This window comes from Thermobia domestica, chromosome 3, assembly GCF_964235325.1.
Source record: "Thermobia domestica chromosome 3, izTheDome1.hap1.1, whole genome shotgun sequence".
NCBI lineage: Eukaryota > Metazoa > Arthropoda > Insecta > Zygentoma > Lepismatidae > Thermobia > Thermobia domestica.
The window spans coordinates 163,503,658-163,524,976 of record NC_137456.1 but is presented as its reverse complement, the minus strand read 5'-3'; the positions used below and the strand labels follow the sequence as shown (position 1 = coordinate 163,524,976).

The 21,319-nt window shown below is 32.7% G+C and overlaps 1 protein-coding gene across 3 annotated transcripts in view; it reads left to right on the top strand.

Moving 5' to 3' along the window:
- LOC145680858 (uncharacterized) overlaps positions 1–17,307 on the top strand; it is a 109,507-nt gene extending 92,200 nt beyond the window's left edge. For 2 of the 3 annotated variants that reach the window (XM_081751992.1, XM_081751990.1), the window contains exons 11-13: positions 3,088–3,235; positions 12,032–12,181; positions 14,505–17,307. In XM_081751992.1, the coding sequence (XP_081608118.1) occupies positions 3,088–3,235; positions 12,032–12,181; positions 14,505–14,594 (388 nt within the window). In that variant the 3' untranslated portion in view covers positions 14,595–17,307. The remainder of the gene's footprint in view (positions 1–3,087; positions 3,236–12,031; positions 12,182–14,504) is intronic. The other variant, XM_081751991.1, reaches the window with a different exon arrangement.
- The last annotated feature ends 4,012 nt before the right edge of the window (positions 17,308–21,319 follow it).

Genomic DNA, 21,319 nt, shown 5'->3' with positions numbered 1-21,319 from the left:
TGAAGCAAACGATATTTACCAATATAATAAAGGCCTTTTTCCTCATTAACACTAAATTAGTTCGGTGTGCTTGATTATGTATTATTGGCAATTAAGGATATTGTGTAGATTAAAATAGGGATCTCACTAAAAATGTGTTACATATTCCCTGCTTTCTTTCTACATAATCCACTCGTACATTCAAACATTGTATTCTATAGAAGAGTTGCATTCCTTGGTGTAGGTTCAGATTAGGAGGGCACAGCTGTTACAGCTATAAATACAGTATTCTATGAAAAAATTAAAAGGAAGTTTAAAATATGAGTCCAACTACGAGGGTGATTCAGAAAGTACCAAGCCCACTACTTGACCAATAATACTGCAAACATTTTGAACTGTTTATCGTTAATGCACTGATGTTTAAGCTATAGAACATTGCTTGTTTCACCTTCCTATCTCTTCTCGTTCCAGAGTAATGGAGCAATCTATGATATCCATCAGTGACGTCCAATTGAAACAGCGGGCTCTCATTGAATTTCTGACTGCGGAAGGTTATGCGCCCAGGAACATTCATCGTCGGCAATGAGTCGTGGTTACACCATTACAACTCGAAACAGAGCATCAGTTGATGGAGTACCGCCACACTCCTCTTCTCTGCACAAGTAAAAAAAAAAAATCAAAGTTGTCCCATCTGCTGGTAAAATGTTGTTGACAGTCCGCTTGATCCTGCTTATAGGCCAGGTCTTGCGCCTTGACGTTTGGCTCTTCCAAAATTTAAGGGTCACATTAAGGATCCAGCTTCAGTTGTGGCGTGGAGGTAGAAGCAGCAGTTCGGCAATGGAGTCGCCAGCAGCCACCACAATTATTCACCGACGGCATGAAAAACCTTGTTTCGCGTTGGCACAAGTGTGTTGCCCCTAATGGAGACTATGCTGGAAAATGATGCCACCATTTGCAGCTGACATTGCAAACTTTCCACTGATACCTGCATCGGTACTATCTGTCAAACGCAGATAAAGTTATCACCTTTGAGGCATTATTTTCTGAATCACCCTCTTAAAAATCCATTACATATATAATGCCTTTTTGACATAATCAACTCTTAGTACCTTCAAAAATCGTATTTTATAGGTCACGTTTTATTTCTCGATTTAGATAGGGTTGCCAGACATCCCGGTTTTCAATGAAAGAATTAACTGTCCCGAAAAAGTGCAAAGTATGCAGTTCGTAGATAATTATTTGGCACTGTAGTTCTTAAGGATCACAACAAACATATTGTTCTTAATTTACTACACACGTGTTTTATATGTAGGTCCCAGGTCAACTTACTACCTAACATTATATCAAGAAATTGTATGTTGTCAATACTAATTTTAGGGTAATCTTTAAGTGTAAATATTATTTGTTTAGTCTTATTTTAGTTTAATAGAAAACCATCATTTCCAAACCATTCTGTGGCTTGCATCAGTTTAATCCTCATTGCTTCTCTAGGTCAGTCAAATTATTAGCTGTATTCAGAAAAGTTGTATTATCAGCGTGCAGGATAGATTTAGCTTCAATACTTAATGGTAGATCATTTATCATTAAAAGTGAAAATTAAAGGTCCTAAAACAGAGTCCTGAGGCACACCATATTTTAGTTCAGCTACTTGTAAGAAATCCCCGTTCACAAAACACTTTATGTTCGACCTTCTAAATATGTTTTGAAGATATTCAAACTGTTATGCTGAAATCCATAACCTTTCACTTGTTAATTAAAACATGATGGTCTACACAGTCAAACGCTTTACTTAGATCACAAAAAGTAGCAAGACTCTGATCTTGATTTTCGAATGTTTCATAAATATTTCTTATCAACGTATCTATTGCATCTACAATAGATTTACCAGCCCTAAACTCAAACTGACATTGACTAATTATATTGCATTTATTTAAGTAATTAATGGCTTGCTCTTTTACTACTGCCTCAATAGCCTTAGAGAAGCTTGGTATTAAAGATATTGGACAATAATTCGAAGCACATGTGGGATCACCTTTTTTGAAAACAGATATAACCTTAAAGATTTTCAGTGAATTTGGAAATACACCTTCCATAAAATATTTATTAACGCAGACTGAGTGGACAGGCAACATAATTTATAATCTTCCTAATAAGGTCACTTGATAGATCATATACATCCTTCTTGTTCATGATTTAAATTTATTAACTACTAGAATGATGTCTTCCGGAGTCACATATTGGAATACGAATGTGTATGGATAAGTGATATGTGAATCATTCTGACTATTATCAGTGAGTGGCATTTGTACTATTCATTTTGATTTCTTCAACTGCGTGTACAAAAAAGGTATTTAATATGTCCGGCGAAACAGGCACATTTTACCCCTTACTACTATTAACCTTGGTAATTATTTTCCAAGCCTCTTTACATTTATTTGTGGCTTTTTTCATTATAATTTTGATTATAATACAATTTAGCTTGCGTTAGTTCTGCTTTATACATTTTCTTCTCGCATTGGTATAACATTTTATTGTTTGCGATCGTTTCTTTTGTATGAATCATAATACAGCATTACTACCTTTCTCATATTGGAAAATTCTGAAGTGTATACGTACTTTTATTGTATTTACTTGTTGTATTATCAAAATTAAATTTGATAATACAACTAAATACAATAAAAGTTCTTGTACACTTCAGAATACATATTCAAACATGTTCAACAACATATTCAAAAGTGTTGCTAAGAAATAATTGAATGCATCATTTTCATCAAAGCTTGATAATTATCCATCCATCTATCTGCCAGAGGTATGAGGGCAAGAACGGTAAGAGATAGAAAGAAATGTTTTCAATATGGATTCAGAGTTCTAAGAAAGGATCCATTCCCCTTAATCCTATATTAAAACAGTGTAGACTGCTATTGAAACCGGAAGTTTTAGATCATCCGATTTTAACATTGGTAAGAGAAAATATTAACATAAAATTGAAGGCTGGTAACAACTGACTGATTGATATTGTTGAAATAGATTATAAGAATATGTTATAGATTATTATTCTTGTGTTCTTTATACTTCAATAATACTTACTCGTTTTCTTTGCACTTCAAGATTCGACAAGTGTTTTTATTATTCTAGCGTATCTGATGGTACTCGAATTGTGAATACAGAACACCTTCGGAAAACAATTTTTCCATTTCATTTTGATAGAGAGTATAATGAAGTGTTTGGACAGTTGCCTCAATGCAAAGCTGAACAGGTATGTAACATTTAAAAATAGATACTAGAGTTAGTTAAAAGTTGAAGGAGAAATATGAAGAAACTGCTTGTAGGAGTAAAGGCTATTATAGTTCCTCAAATTACCGTACTTACCTATAGTGTTCCTCAGTCATTCTTTCATCCAATATTTTGAGTGACACTCGGACACTCATCCTCAGGGGCAAATAGTAGCGTAAGCTCTTTTCCACAACACAATCTTCACATTTTTATGTGTGTGTCTTAACAGTGGTAATTAATGAGTATTGCGTAAATTTTATCGATATCTATGATCGCCCGTCTTTCATAATACGTTACAGTTTGCTCTTAATTATTTTACTATATAACTACATATATATGTACAGGGTTTGTCCGGAAAGTAATAGGACTGAGTCGATTTAAAAAAAATATTGAGCAATCGTTACAATTCTTTAAAAACTTTCGAAATAGGCTCCTTCTGCGTCGATGCAGCGCTGCCAGCGCGATTTCCAAGCATTGAAGGCGTCACGGAAGTCATTCTCCGGAATAGCCTTGAGAGCCGCGGTGCAAGCTGCTTGGATCCCCTCTGTCGTCTCAAAATGCTTGCCTTTCATCGGGCGTTTCAGGCGAGGAAACAAAAAGAAGTCCGGGGGGCCACATCTGGGCTGTAGGGCGCCTGCGGAAGCGTTGAGATGCCGGCCTTGGTCAGGTAGCTGTTCACAAGAAAGGCGGTGTGAGCCGGGGCGTTGTCGTGGTGCAGCGACCCTTCGTTTGAGTCTCTTGAGCACTTCCACGTAAAACTTGTCCTTGAAGATTTGTCCAGGAGGAACAAATTCATGGTGGACGATGCCTTTGATGTCAAAAAAGACAATGAGCATCGTTTTCACTTTGGATTTGCTCATTCTTCCCTTTTTTGGGCGAGGAGACACCGGCGTGTGCCACTCGGAAGATTGCCTCTTTGTCTCGGGATCATACTCAAAGATCCATGATTCGTCACCTGTGATTACGTTATTCAAAAATTGGGGGTCACTTTCACACATGTTCAAATTTTCTTGGCACAAGTCCACTCGCCGCAATTTCTGGTCGTCAGTGAGCACTTTTGGGACAATCTTCGCGCACACCTTGCGCATGTTCAAATGCTCCGTCACAATTTCATGAACCACAGTTTTTGGTAAATTTAACATCTGGGCAATTAAACGAATACTTAGTCGACGGTCTGAGTTCAAAACCTCGCGCACAAGAGTCACATTGTCGGTGTTTGTCGAAGTCGAAGGTCTTCCAGCACGGTCTTCATCGGTGACCTCTTCCCGGCCCTCCGAAAAGGCCTTGTGCCACCGAAACACACCACTCCTTGCTAAAGCATCATCTGGGTAAGCCTGCTTGATCATATCAAACGTCTCTGTCGCAGATTTACCGAGTTTAATACAGAATTTAATCGCGTACCTCTGCTCTAACGAACGCTGCATTTTCGGCTTGCACCACGCACAGAAACACGTCGCGCGAAAAAGCCTGTCCTGACTCTCTGTGTGCTCGGAGACAACTGACCAGCCGCTCGTTCGTTAGCTAGGAACGCCCTCTACCGGATCCAGTCGGTGCGCGCACGCTCCGAAGTACAGTCATGGCGGAATAAAATCAGTCCTATTACTTCCCGGACAAACCCTGTATGTAGCTCTAATGTTATTTCATTAATTTAACTAACTAATAACTCTTTTTATTGATGTTCCAGATTTTCTTTCCGATGGAACATTCTAAATCAAAGCATTGTCATAATCACTCAGACAATTAGTGTAAATCACTGTGTGTACAATGTAACCCGGTCAAACTATTTTACTATTTTTTGTAGCCATATGTAAAGCTCCAAATTTTAATTCAATAATTCAGAGCATATTATGTACCTAATCAATAAATATGATTAATTAATTTTTATTTATTTTGTTGATATAATTAATAATATACGTCCCAACCCCTATTTTCTTTATCGTTGTTCCACATTGAATTTTTTGCCCTTATGAAATATGCTTCAAGTACATTTCTTTCGATATTTAAGGTAACGCGGTGTAAAACTCTCAAATCCTATACCAGGTGTTTGGTAGTTTGTAGATGCGTTGATAACCCTGATATACCTATCTTGTCCTCTCGGAACTCTTTTATGTGTTCTTTAGCCTTGTACTAAGCTAAAAAAAACACATAAGGGAATTCTGAGAGGTCAAATAAGCTATAAATGAAGGGTAAGGGGAAAAAACAAGGAATGTCCATCAGTATGCTTTGTCGGGTGCTTTGTCCTATCTGTTGGTAACTCTTGGTACTATTTGACTGTATAGTCCATGCATGACTAGATGTAGAAATGTCCAAGTAAAAGAGGCAAAAGATTTGACTAGCCCTATTCATTTGTACGCTGTTTTCAATGTTAAAACGCCGTTTTCTCGAAAATGCAGTTTTGTGACATTCCTTCTTTTTTCCCGTTACCCTTCAAATAGTGCTACCACAAATGTCAAAAGAAATGTATTTGAAGCATATTTCCTAAGAACAAAAAATCCAATACGAAACAATGATAAAGAAAATAGGGACTGGGACATATATTACTAATTATGTCAACAAAATAAAACAAAACAAATAAAAAATGCATAAAACTTTTATTGGTTTGATACACACAATACGCTCCGAATTACATGAATTAAAATTTGAGGTTCACACATGGCTACAAATAATAGAATTATAGTTTAATCTGGCTTCATTTGTACACAGTGATTTAACTAACTGTTGAATGAGTATGACGATATTCTGATTTAGAAAGTTCCATGGAAAAGAAAGCCTAAAACATCAACAAAAAATGTTGTAGATAGCAATAACATACAGCTACATACATATATTGTTATATAGCAAAATAATGAGATCAATCTACAACATATTGGGAAAGGTAAGTGACCGTAGATATCGATAAAATTTACACAAATTTATTAATTACCACTGTTGAGACAAAAAAAGCGATGTGAAGACGTGTTGTGGAAAAGAGCGTAAGCATTGTGTTCTCCTGAGGATGAGTGTCCGAGTGTCACACTCGAAATATAGAAGGAAAGATTGCGTGAGGAACATTGCTAGATGAGGAATTTGAAATATGATAATGTGTTCCATATACTTAATAAGCTATTATAGTTATTGAAATTTTGCGTAGGCGCGCCTTCAGTTATTATAAATAGGGATGTGTATTTCGAATATATTTAAGTATGATGTTCCTTAATTTTATCTTTCAATGTAATGTTTCGTATGTTTCTTTCTTTCTGTTAACTCTAATAGATGATAGAGACATAAAAATGTTATCTTCAACATTTTCTGTTTCGTATCATCACACTTCTGTTCTATGTATGTAAAGTCTAAATAGAAGAAGAAATGCAGAAGATTACCATTTCATCTTTCCTGATGAATCTTGAATGACAATACGTTTTGATTCCACATATTTAAAAGAACTTGGTTCTCCCTTTAAAGAGAGGGATAAAGGAGTATTGTTCCATTTTAAATTTCATTACTAATTGGAATTATGGATAGTACTATTCACTCCAGTAGTTCTATGCGCCAGCATTAGACAATCTCATTACATTTGAGCATACTTTCTTAAAAAATATTTTGCTAAATTGTGTGTTTCACGTATTCATTTTATGCATGAGGGAATATGTAAAAGAAGAAATTTTTATCATGGTGAGACGCCAAATAATTGAAGATGTTTAATTTAATGTAATCTTCAATGTTTCTGTGCTAATGTATTGTGCAAAATTGTGTAAGTTGTATTAGCACAACACAATTGTAAGGATATCCGAAAAGTAACACAACACTGATTTTAGTACCTAATAGACTTTGAATCAGTTCAAATACTGACACCCTGCTGACTCATTTGTATTACTTCGAGTATCTATTAATACTATTTTAATTTATGAACATAAACTGGACAAAATTTTAAAAATTAAAACACCAACTTATTTTTATCTTTGAAAATTTCACCTTTCTCATTTACATAAAATTCGATAAAATCCTTTGGAATCTTCGAATACTCCGTTAATAAGTCTTGGATTTTGCCGCAAGACATATTTTTTTCTGAGACTTACCAAATCTTATTGTTATTAGTTACATCACTTAAAGGCAATAGGCAAATTTTGTCCAAGTTGTAGATCATATTTCACGGTAACTTTCGTTAATAATAATAAAAAATATTGCAGGGCTTGAGCTCCCTTGTGGCTAAGCGGTTAACATATGCGCCTTTGGCGTGGGAGACCCAGATTCGATTCTTGGCCCGAGCTCATCTGGTTTAGATCCCACGTTAAGCTGTAGGTTCACGTTTCATATAGCCTCGCTGCTCAAAGAGACGTTAAACTCAAAATCAGGTCAAGTCAAGGAATGCTTGTGTTTTCTTGCAAGCTTAAGAATTACTCCTACTGGTTGGGATTGAATTTGTCGAAACGTCTTTCGGAACTTAAAAAAAAAAAAAGCTTTTTTTTTTTTTTTTTTTTTTTTTTTTTTTTTTTTACTAAAATTCGATTCTGGTTCACTTTCCTATGATACAAATCAGAGGTACCCGGGTGCGCTTTGGTCTCACCCACTCTTTTCATAAATTTATCTCATAAGTTTCTCTAAAACAGTGGGTATTGCTTCTGGAGTCGATAGCTTGGTCCTATAATCCAACTGTCTTGAAGGCAAGGTAATGTGGTGGGGAATGGCCTATAATACGAGGATTGATCTTGCAGATAATCTTTATACTCCCAATTGCATCGGATTCAAGCTCCGGTCGTGGTTCAGAGCAGGGGCGGCTTTTAATTTTGGGTAGGTTCGCTCCCTCGCTTATGCATACGTATACACATTTGATTGATTAATGACAGTGGAAAATTACTTTCACAGTAGGATTGATGTTATTTGTTAAATAATTATCTACCATTAATATAAATAGTGGAAAATATATTTACTCTTTATTATATCTTTTGTTGTTTTTATATTTTTCAAAATTTTTGAGTAGGCTCGTGCCTACCCGGCCTACCCGCTAAAGCCGTCACTGATTCATAGTCCACATTAAATAGTAGGTCCCGTTCTTCGTAATTTTAAACTAATTCAATTGCTCGTACTTCAATGTATCCCCTAACCCTGGATGTCGCCTTGATTAAAAGTGTTGTCCTTGTATTAATTATACTTATTTTAAATATATTTTTAAGTTTTTCATAAATTTCAGTTACGTTGGTTTTGAAAGATCTACTAAAATTTTAATAACACATTGCGGATTATAATCTATTCATCCCTGCGAGCACTCCTGTTACAAACTAGAATCTTCAATAATCGACAAAAACATGATGGAATTCGCTACCTATTCATACTGCTTCTGCAATATTCTTGGTATGGACGCAGTGGCAGCACCACAAAAGATTTTTGTAGAACTTCCATTACTTAGACCTTGTGAAGTTAAATGATTTTTAGAATTTCTGCCTTTTAGGACTTGTGCCACTAATTGATTTTTAGGACTTTTGCCCTTTAGGACTAGTCCAGTGAGACTCGATACAGTTTAACACTAGTACTGCATCCCCAGCATACCCTAGTTCAAGATATGCTTGTGAGATATCATCTGATACAGCATCAGGCTAGGGAGCCAGATTTCTGTTGGATGGCGGGACATGGCTTACAGGGAAACTAACATCTTGACACAGCTGCCAAGCACGCCGCCTTAACTGAAGTTCTGTTGGAGCACTCTCTTCCTCGCATCGACCTCTGTATCCATTTTCAGACAGATGTGCTGTCATTGGCAAGCAGATCGGAACCATGCAAATGACAATAAATTTCACACTGTGGAGCCAGTATTGAGACATTGGTAAACATCATCACGTAATAGTCACCAAGATGAAGTGCCCCAAGTACGTTTGTGTATTGAACACTCGTGTCACATATTCTTATTTATTACGTGTTGTTTGCCGTCCGTATTGTGAGGAATGTATTCGGCATATTCTTATAGAATGTCCACACTTCTCAGACCTCAGAGAAAGCGTCGGACTGCTCAGTACTTCGTGCATTAAGGGACGGTCATGCTCGATTTTTTCCTTCTTGCTGCTGATTTGACAAGGATTTTCTGTGCGTTTTTTTAATTATTCCTTCCTTATTTTTTCGCTGCTCAGTTTAACGAGATACGGCTTTTCCAACAGAGATATTTACACTTTGGGAAACGACACATCACTCTCACGACACCTTTTTGGATATGAGACTGTCTCAACTTTTGTCTCGTAGGCAACCCTAATTCTCAGTTCATAATGGTATAATCAGCTTTCCTCGTCGGTCACAATACTCAATATAAAATCATCTTTCTTTCGGATTTATGAATTAATTTGTCGTTTGCATTTTGTGTTCAGTCGTTAGTAATCATATAAACCAACAGCAACAAATATTTCGTTAGTGTGATCTTGCAATCATTTCCTGCATTACGTTATGTCCTATAGCAAGTATTGTTGAAATTGTATCCAAAGATCTATTTCTTTAATAATGCAAACCTTTTCCATCTTCAAACTGTAGAGGCAGTTCGCGGGCTGCCGCTTGAAGGCTGATCTTCGGTGCTCGTATCTCCATCTTTGAAATGTTTTACACATATTCTAACAATACTATTTCATTCACATATGTCCATACGCACACATAATTTTATTGTGAATTTTATCAGCAGGAATTTCCTGTTTAACAAGGAATTCATTCACATCATGTCAAAAGCATCACTCTCAGTCATTTTAAGACAACTGCCAACGGTCATGAGATCGAAGCTAATGACATCACACTTCTCGATGCGTTGGGAGCAAGCCACACGCGCCACAAGACGTACACGCCATATCAGAAATCGATCATAGTAGCCACTAGACACACGAGTCACTTTTCGTAGAAGGCAGTGATCATAGACGCAATGGTCACTGCGGCCACATATCATCCATAAAACCACATTCATATTCGGTCATAGTAACCACATCACGCAAAAAGTTCAAATTGGTCAGACTCAAACAAACCACTGGAAGTAGATTCCAATGAACACTGGAAACACATTTGAGTAGTAGTACCAGGCGCATGCATACCATAGTAGCTTTTCAGTCTTCTCAATCGTTGAAAAGTATTCTGAGATTGAAGTTTTATTATTAGACTAGTAAAACTGGAAGGATTAGTTTATATTATCGACAGTTGATGTCCCTTCACTGCAGTAAGTAAACAATCTGAGCTAGGTGCTCACTATTAGCTAGCTTTGCACATATTTTGGTTCAGAGCCGGTCGAAGCTGAAGTGCTAACTCGGAGGTGCGTCTGTAGAAACAGGCGCATCAGCAAGTGAAACGTTAGTGTCTGCATAAGGATGCCAACTGAAGATGCTAATATAAATTTAGTTCAGACTGGGAAGTTGTTAACAATTATTTGTATTGGAAAACTATTTCTGTAGAACAGTGAGTAGTCATTATATAGTGGCATCCATATTCTATATTTGTAGTAGCATAGTGGAAGAAAAAATGCAGAGTCGCTAATAGAAAAGACTTTTTAGTTTTAGGACAGTATTTCTACAAAGAAACATTAATTTGAACTCTGGCAATACTGTATATATGTGGCTTGTCTGACCAACTTTGAACTTTGTGCCTGTCATGACTGAACATGAATGTGAATTTTATCACCAAATTATGTGATAGATGTTACTGCACGATCATTGGGATATCTATGGCCAATCACGTATGTGTGTCCAGTGTCTCCTACGATCGATTTTGTGATTTGGTGTCTTTAACCTAGACTTGGTGCGTTTAAGGAAGTCTGTAGAGTGTGACTATTAACTTTGTTTGCGTGCATTGATGAATTCAAACTTTTTAAAATTGTAGGTCACTCTTTCAGTATGCTTTTCGTATTTTAAAAGTAACTGTATATGTATTTGATAGATGTGAAGAGAAACACACGAAAGGCACTACATATTTGTTTTCCAAATTGAACATCTCTAATCAAAGTATAGAAGGTGTAAAAGAAAGGAAATGGATAAATATTACTACAAAAGAACGTGTAGACAAGTCAAAGTCTGAGTACGGTGATAACTGACTATATGGACAGTACAGACAAGAGTGCTTTAAACAAAATATTTTTGATAATATTTGCTGCGTTTTAATGGCATTTAAATCCCTGTTTCCTGCTTTGCCGGGCGTATAGTTTTACATTAAACTCTGAGCAACAGGTTAGCTTTACATTTATGTTACTTATTCCTCCGATCTCATTCAACCAAATCGTCAATCCTCAGTCTTCTAGCAATTATTTAAAGGTTACTCTTTTAAATATGAGAATTTTGAGTTAATTTTATTTTTTTATTTTTATTTTATTTTATTTATTTTTTTATTTTTTTATTTTTTTTTTTTTTTAGCTAAATGAGCATCAGTCTGCCAAGAGAGGATCACGATTTGATTTCTTGATATTACTGAAACATGTTTCTCGGTTTTTCTTTTAATTTCGTTTTATACTCATAAGGATAGCAACGATAAATAAATTTGTTCTTTGAGAAGCCAATTTTTTATTAAAATGTTACATGAAGAATATAATTTGTTTATTTTACCGAGAGAAAACACAATTGAAATCATGTAATTAGTTTGTGATTCACGCAAAAAAATAAAATTTACTTGTTTGAAACTACATTTTGTTTTGTCGGATTTACTGAGTTGCTTAAAATAACTTAAAATAGCACTTTATATATTGTTTATATAAAGTTATAACTGTTATTAATTAATTATAACTGTTATAATTAATTATTATATTTATTTTTTTAATAATATAGTATAGACTTATTACAGGCAATTGTTTTAATTACAGGATATGAACAACATACAAAAAAGAACTCAGAACTTAAATATTTCTCTTCAGAATAATAAAGCTATAATGCTCGATGACAATACACAATTTGCCAAAGTACAAACACGTACACATCGAGGAAAGAAGCGAGCTCACCCACGCAATAAGAAGGTATTGTTAACTTTTTCTATAATGTTCAAGAAAAGAATTTGAGTTTGCACAAAATACTATAATTAACAGTTATTGTTCATATAACGTTATAATATCATGTTTAATCCCGTTAAGAGTCACTTCATATATAATTTGTGTTAATTTTACATTTTAGTAATAAATTTGTGTTATTATATTATGGCCAAATGTGATGAGTTACATCGATCAGACAGTTCCAGTGGTTTGACTATATATTTTTGTTACAATAACGTATACAATATACTAATATGCAAGAAATACTTAGAAAATCATTTTTGCTCTTACAGTAACTTGAGGGATCTCTCCTGAAAGTGCAGACAGTTTTTAAAGATCATTCCTACTTCATTTTAATTTTCAAGAATATAATCCTTCCGCAATGGCAAAATGATGTTATCGCTAATGCTTTCCATTTTATATAAAATATTTTTCCAGCTATATTGTCGAACTTAGCAACAGATCGATATCCTCTGTGAAATTCATAAAAATTCATTTTGTATGAAATACTTTTTAATGTCAATCTCAACAGAATCCTACTAGGATTATACTTTTCGAATATTTCTGAGGGTTTCAAGAAGGTAACCTGCTAGATCTAACAATTCCAGGTGTTCAATGGATGGAAAAGAACATCTTACTAACACAATCTGCCCTTGCAGAGAAAACTATTCAGTTGTGAGGGAAATGGGTACAAACTAATTTCAATTGATTTGAATTAAAATAACCAAATCTATTTCCCTTTTTATGACAACAAATTCCAAAAATTAAACGCTGATGTACAATATCCAAATGTAACTTCTTTCACAAATGACTAACTTGAAATAGGATACTAATTTGACTCCATCAAAGATTAACATTAGTTTAAAATACATTAATATTCAAGAAAGTTCCAATCAGGGATAGTTTCTGAAAGGAGTCACATCGATAAATATTTTATGTTCCCAGAGTAAACGTTTTATGCTCTCCTCAAAATGTGAAAGACAATCTAGCCAAAGTCAATTTTTTTGGAAGGTCTAACTTCACGCACACAATAAGAAGGTATTTTTAAGTTTTTGTAGGTATAATGGTCAGCAAAAGAATTTGAGCTTGAACAGAACACTACAATTAAAAGTTATCGTTCATATAATGTTATAATAGTGTTTAATCACGTTGAAAAGTCCTAAAAAAAATTCAAAATCCCTTACATGTAGAATAAACTAAAATACTATCATGAAATAGTTTTTTTTTTTTTTTTTTTTTTTTTTTTTTTTGTACAAAGAACGAATTCCACGTAAACCAACAGAAGAAAAGAACAAAATTCGCGCTCGTCATTAGTTTGAAGTAATTCCACACTATTTTTCTAGTAGTCGTTGTTCTTCCTCGGTTCTTCGAATGCTTTAATGTACTAGTATGTTTTATCCGTTTCTTAGTTAAATATTCACTATTTACAATACCAAAAATACGACACGTATTAGCCACTTGCGTATATACATTTACGACAGTAAGAGCACAAAAAAGATGAAAAAATAAATGTGCAAAATACTGTAAGACTGAATATTCTGAATGTGAGATAACGAATTATAGATAATTAGTATTAAAATTATAGTATTTGAGAAACTGCTTTAAAAAAATAAGGAATGTGAAGTTTGTATCTCGGAAAGGTTCTTATATACGTATCCGTCTTACTATGCATACATAGTAAGACGGATACGTATATAAGAACATTTCCGAGATACAAACTATACATTCCTTATTTTTTTAAAGCAGTTTCTCAAATACTATAATTTTAATACTAATTATCTATAATTCGTTATCTCACATTCAGAATATTCAGTCTTACAGTATTTTGCACATTTATTTTTTCATCTTTTTTGTGTGAAATGCGTAGACATAAATAAGTATCATAATGGGGTTTAGTTTGAAACATTGAGAGACCAATATGGTCTCATAATTCTTGGTTCCATATGTAATGCTATTAAAAAAAGCTTTATATTGGGTTGGAACACTGAAATGATATATATGGAGAGCAGGTTTAAGGACATAAATGGCAATGAGTACATTCTTACATAGTAATGAATCAAAAATACTTTATTATATAGTTGATATATTTTAAATTTATTCAACTTAAATGATAAAATTTTATTTTAAGATATTCTTTTTGAGTTAAAAACACGCTATTGTATAGTTGATATATTTTAAATCTATTTGAGTAAAATGACAAGATCATTTTTTTCGATATTCTTTGTTTCGATAAACAGATTAAAAATTCATAGGTTGACGAACCATAGAAATTATTAGATAAATTATTATAATTTTTCCTTTTGTTTTCTAGGGAGCTGGATTTGATATATCCATAGATGAAGAAATATCGTCATCAAACAAACGTTGCAAAGTTTCTACTGTTGAAGATCTTTCAATTTAGAAGCAGAGGTTTTGTCAATTTCTTGAAATAGAAATAACTTCAAATCCATAAAATATCTAATTTAAAACCTTATAAATGATAATCTATATCATGTTTCTTGAAGCTTAGTAAAATAGAAGTATCTCATTTCTTCAAATGACAGTATATTTAACTTATAAACTTGTTTCTTTTTTTAAAAAAAATAATACTATAGTCACTACAGAAGTAGGAATTTTAAAAAATGGACTATTGTAAACCTTAAAGATTGTGTAAGATAAGTTTCCTATCGAACCCTTATTTAGAAAAGATTTATTTCGTTAAAAGCTTTATTTTGATGAAACTTAGATTACCATCTTTATTTATGATAATGTAGCATTTCATGAATCATGTATTTAATAACTAATTGTGTAATTTTATCAGTTGCATTTGCTTTACAAAGAAATATTTAAAGACATTAAGGTTTCAAAACTGTGTTTACATTAAAGATAATTTATCTTAAGTTACAGAATCTCATATTGTTGAAAACAAGATTTGTGTTGCAAACATATTTCCTACAGTTATAAAAGTTTAAAAAAAAATTACTTTCAAATTAGTTTCAAGAAAACAATAATTGTTTCTTCTATAATAATGTTTTCTAATTTTCAATGTAAACACTTAGTTCCATTGAAATATTTTCTTATTGATTTTATTCCTTTAGTAAAATTGATAAGAAGCGAAGAGTAGGTACATTTAACTCTAAAATTAATGCTAAATGAATGTTAAACAAAGCGTAGCATTATATTTAAATGGTTGCTAGGTTTCAGTAGATATATTTAATTTGTCATTTATATTTTCTCATTGAGTTAATGGTAGATCCTAATATTTTTGTAAGTATAAAATCCATGATTCTATCCTTTAATTTATGGTATATACTTATACTTACGTTCAATCAGTTAATGAAGTTGGGAGAAATGGAGTGCATAGAATTTATCATACAGTAATTAAATATCTTCATTTTTCTTAAACTCTGCAAAGTATTCTAAGATTTTTTATTTAGCTTAAATAAACTTCTTTAATATGACAACTTGTTTAATAATTCATTGTTAGAAATCATTTATAATTTTCACAAACTACTGTTGTTATCATATGAAAATATTTCTTCTGTGTAAAAGTGTTCAAACAGCTTATATAATAAGCTCAATGAGTTACTGTTTATTGTGAAATTTGTACTCTTACTTTCATATTTTCCCAATTACAATATGATAGTTGAATTGTTCACCATGATAATTATTAGTATTGAGTGTAAACCACATAAAATGTGTTGAAGATAATTCTTTCTGTTTTATAAATCAGGCTTGATAACTAAATAGTGATCTGTGATTATTTAATGTTTATTTTTACAGTTTTGCTAAAGTGCTTAGAATAACAAAACAGTATCGATCTCAACTTAAAATATAATTTATCGTTAAGTGTCAATATTTAATAGAAAATTACAAGGTCATTTATTAAAAATGATACTTAACAGGCTATGAAAAGCATCCGCGTATAGAATATTAATGCACATTAAAAATAAAATTCTGATATCACCAGGAAAGAAATTTTGTGTCACATTTAAACATTTTAATACTCTATTTTTAAATTTGGTATATTCATATTTCGTTATATTCGTCCCGACGTGAGAAAGATATTTTTAAAAATTATGAACGTTCAAAATTACTTGTTAATTAAATGACTTGATGTTTTATGAGTAGAATACCAAGATTTTAGTCTACTCATTATGTGCACTAAAATATGCGGATTTTTTTCACAGTGCTAACTAGAATATTGTAGGTGGTGAATATATATTTCAGATTAACTGATTTCTTAAGATTCAAAATAAGAGCTAGTTTTATGTTACATTTTGTTTTCAGTTCTAATTATCAAGAAAGAAGTGAATGAGTCGAACACAATTCACTGAATATTATTAATAGTTAATGAATTACCTAGTGTATTATGTTAGCGTAAGACTTACATGTTTATTTTTCTGTTGGTTTGAAATGCATAAATTATAAAATTTATTTGGAATAAATTGAAAACATCTCCATTCCATCCAAGAATCTGTCATAAGATAAATACATTCAATGTGATTTTATTTAAAGTTTATTCTTGTTTTCTACTAATGAACAATAAATTTAAACTTATACAATTGTGAACATATTGCAGACTAAAACTATTATTTAACATAATTTTACCACTTATTGAGTTATAGTGATTTAATCTTAATGAGATAACGGATAATCTTGAAATAAACCAATCTAAAAATAGTTATTTCTCTGTACTTTCTTCTGATGTTCACTGTGTTTTCAATTTGTTTCATTATCTCTTGTTGATGTTAACTTTTTCAAATGGAATAGGTTACGTTAATGAATTTTGAAGTTGAAGTAAGAATTTAATACAGTGATCTTTTTAAGGATAAGATTTGTTGTAACATGTACGACTACACTTTCAAGAAATACTTAAATGAGTACTATTTTCCTTCAATCATGTGTTGAAATATTGAATTAGTTGTCAATATAACTTTGAAGATTCTGATATCTATTCTTTCCCCTTTACAAGAGAATCTGTTCTTATTTATTCCGGAGCATTAAACACATTTCTCATGAAGACAAAAATATATTAGTATTTACATAGCTTCAAATATTGTTTGTTCTATTTTTTTATTAGCTTTACATTGTTTTCTTGTAAGAGTTTTGAAATAAAGATTTGTTACAATCCATATGTTTTAGAATTATTTTTGACAAATGAAAGATTATTTATTTATAAATAACGAAGGAGCGCAATACATTTAATTTTTATATAAAAAGTAATGTATTACATCATTAATAGGCACCAAGAAAACGTTTACATGCTCTATACGTCATAAAATACATACTATACCTAAGAAAAAGTTTCCATATTTGTGCTGTCCAAAGTCACAGACACTTCTGGAAACAAGATATCCGAAATGGTAAACCCAGTGGGTCAAGAAAAAAAAGTTTTCCGGGTTGGATTCATTTAAATCCAGTAAGGCTTTTCGTTATCTTCCTCATTGAAATATTTTTGAAATGAAGACACTTCATAAAACAATGTAGTAATGAAAACTGACAATTTAGAATGCTGTTCATGACTTCTTATTACAGAGCATAAACACATCTTATATTTTGCAGAAATTCAGATAATAAAGATTTTTTTTTATTTGCTTTGAGTTTCGTCGTTTTCCGGCAGTAAGACCATATTATACAGGATCTGTGGCGTAAAATGACATCCGTACTCTCACTCGAGTTTGGGCTACCATCAGAAATCGTACCCGAAATGCAGACACACTGAAAACATCACATTACATCTAAGGGAAAGCACTATGATTCTTGGTGTGTAAACTATTTCGAAGACAAGCCTCAGTGCTTTTATTCTCTCCTTATTATTAAGTTTTCAGCTGTATTCTGAGAACTTCTCTTTTTGTACCAACTATGAAAGAAGTGGAAATGTATTCACCTCTACATCGGAAGAGTCTAGATATAACCTTCTGGTGAGCTGTACTTCTTAATTGAATTAAATAGAATTAAGAGTTCCGAAATCCAGTGTTCAAGAGCCCGCGATGCGAGAGAACCTAGCGAAAAGCAAGTTTTTATATTATTATAGAAATAAATTATAAACTATCGTGACAATGTTCCAATTGGGGTTATTTTACTAAACTTACCAATATTATAATAAACTACAGCACGTACAAGTTGTTTGAGAAAATTAGGAGCAGATACATTTTTAGGCGTACATTATACACTGTTTTTATGGTTGATTTTTCTTCTTCTTTAGAAAAATAAAATGGACTGAAGTGTAACTGAATGCATGATTTAGCTCACAAAGTAACAGTATATAAGTATATTTAAATTTCTCGATAGAGGCAGAATTCAGTTTCAATTTCAGTTTAATTGAGAGGTACAATTTGTAGAGTCAAATTTAATTTTAAGTAAACAGCATTAAATTAATTCTTAATGTTATATTCGGAATAAATTGGATTCTATTTCCTTCTATGGGTTTAAGGTATTTTACAACAAGGTAAAAGGAGCGTTTACTTATATGCATTTGACCGGTGAAGTAAAATTTTATTAAAGTGGAGTAAAAATGTTATAGTAGCTAAAAATCGTGAAAATACATAATTACCCAGTTGAAACCGCCTATAGATTTAATCAAAAAGAATAGCAACACATCTTATCCTAGTCATGAAAAGTTGTGCAAACTTATATTCAAACGCTGAACGCCAAATATTCAAGACAACAGCATTGCAAACCACAGAATATGAGCCAGTCGAATTAGAATTCCAGTGTTCCCACAGACCTGGAAAATCAGAGAATGTCAAGGAATTTGATTTTTGCCAGAGAAAATCAGGGAAATTATTAAAGTTTTTTAATTTCAGGAAAACACAGAAGTCGTATTCAATAATGATGGCAACTTTGAAGTAATAAGGTTATTTGGGATTTAGAGATCATACAATACAACAATGTAGAATAATAGGTCACAGATGTGTGAACAAAGAATTGGTTACTTACCAGTAAATCCTCCCGTGGAAAAACTAGAAACTATTTATACGTTTCGGAACAGCAAGTTAGTTCCGTCTTCAGTAGTAAGGTAACAAGAATAATAATGGTTGAGAGAAAAGAGGTGTAGAGATAGGAATACCTATCACAGAATGAATAAATATAACATAAAGCACACTAAAATACCATGAACAGAGCACAGTGCGAAAGAATGAGCTGAGCGATGATTGAAGAAAGCGCAATGTCTATGTTACGTCAATATTGCCAGATCCAAAATATACATCGAAGGTAGGTAACCAAATTCTATCTATGTTGACAAAATCCAAATTTAAAGCTGGTTTATATTTATGAATAAAGAAAGATTCTTTAATCTCCCGTTGTTTCTTTGTTTTTTGCTGAACCTATTACATTTACTTGCTTTATATTGTGTTTATGTTGTTTTAAATGAAGAACCTATCTCGACATAGCTTCTTCTTGCGACTTTATTGATTGTCTAATATGTTCTTTAATTGGGGTATTAATATTGCGTTTCGTTTGACCTATATATGAGAAGACACATTCACCTTGAGCACGATAAATACCTGATCTATTTAGTGGATCTACAGATCTATGGATTTTACAGATGCATTAAGTTATATTAAGGCGTATTGTGTCATGATTTGTGGGTAAATTTTTATCTCTGAAATCAGTTGAGCTACAGCATCTTGAATCTTTTACTGTAGACAGAGTGTGGCGTTTCTGATCTTCTGAACTGAGATACATACGTTTCTTTAACCAACTTTTTTTAAAAAAAGTTATCAATTCGACTCGTTTATATCGAATGTTCTAAAAATAGCGCCCACGGACCACATAGCACGATTCTACGGGCCAAAATAAAGTGAAAATGTTATATAATGGTATACCCTCCGGGACTTTCTTCATTCGCTACGGGAAATCAGAATTTCACAATGTGGCAACGTCACAGATTAACTTGGAGCCATTAGCGCTACTCTACGAATACAACAAGCAGTTGAGTTGAGTTGATTTTGAGTTTAACGTCCCGTTCAGCAGCGAGGCTATATGAGACGTGGACCTACTGATTAACGTGGAATCCGAACCACATGAGCTCCCGCCGGAACAAGCAGTTGAATCCATTGCTATACTAATAAATGATGTCAATCAATATCGACTTTAGCTGCTATCTGGAAAGAATCGATATAACTATTTGATAGATTGGTAGATCTAATCTATGGTTCTTTATTTGCGACGTTGTTGCATAGTGCAATTTGTATCTCCAGACAAGCACTCGAAAGGTATACAAATATATATATATATATTTTTGCTTTAATTTGACTTGTAGAATAATGCTCTGTGGTCCGTGGGCGCCATTTTTAGAACACCCGATATATACGTATGTGTTGAGTGTATGTTCCAACATAAGTCTTCAACACAGGTGAACCCATTTTAATAATTTATTTATTTATTTATTGTTTGAAAGAATTGTTTGGATTGTTCTATATAAATTTCATAAAGCTCTAAGCATGTTTTCCAAGCTAGACCATGAAACTTCTCAATGGCAGTGTTCAACCCATAATTTTGTGTATGATCACGCATTGCTTCAACACATATGTACTGATTTTGATCATTCTCTTTTTAGTTTCAAAGAATATACTTTTTCGCAGGATATAGATGTTATCAGGATCTAACTACAATTTTTGGAGCTGGACGTAAACTCCTCAAAAACTGCTAATTTTGTCTAATTTCTCAGAAAACAGCTAATTTTGAAAAAAAAAAATGAGTTGAAAAAGTTTGAAAGAACAGAAAATTTTCTATCAAATGCAATGTTCAGGTCTTCCTTAACTCGCCATTTTTTAGAAAAATGATGGTCATTTTCTAGAAAATTAAATATTACGTGGATTTTTTTTCTTTTATCAAAATGTTAAAATGATTTTAGGATTAATAATTATTATTCACCTCCATATAATTTTATCATAAAAAGTGAATTATAGAATATTTCTTGTTCTTTAACCGAGAGGAAAAATTATTTCTTCCCCTTTTTCCTCGAAGTACTTCTGCTACTAAACCTATATTTTATGTTTCGAGTTTCCTTTCAATTTTTTAAATGAAAACACAAATGTTATTTATGATGTACTTGAAAATGTTTGTCAGTCCTGTTATTAATCTCAGTATCATGCCCACAAGGTATCTAAGAGGTCATGAATCTCCTCTTCAAGACTG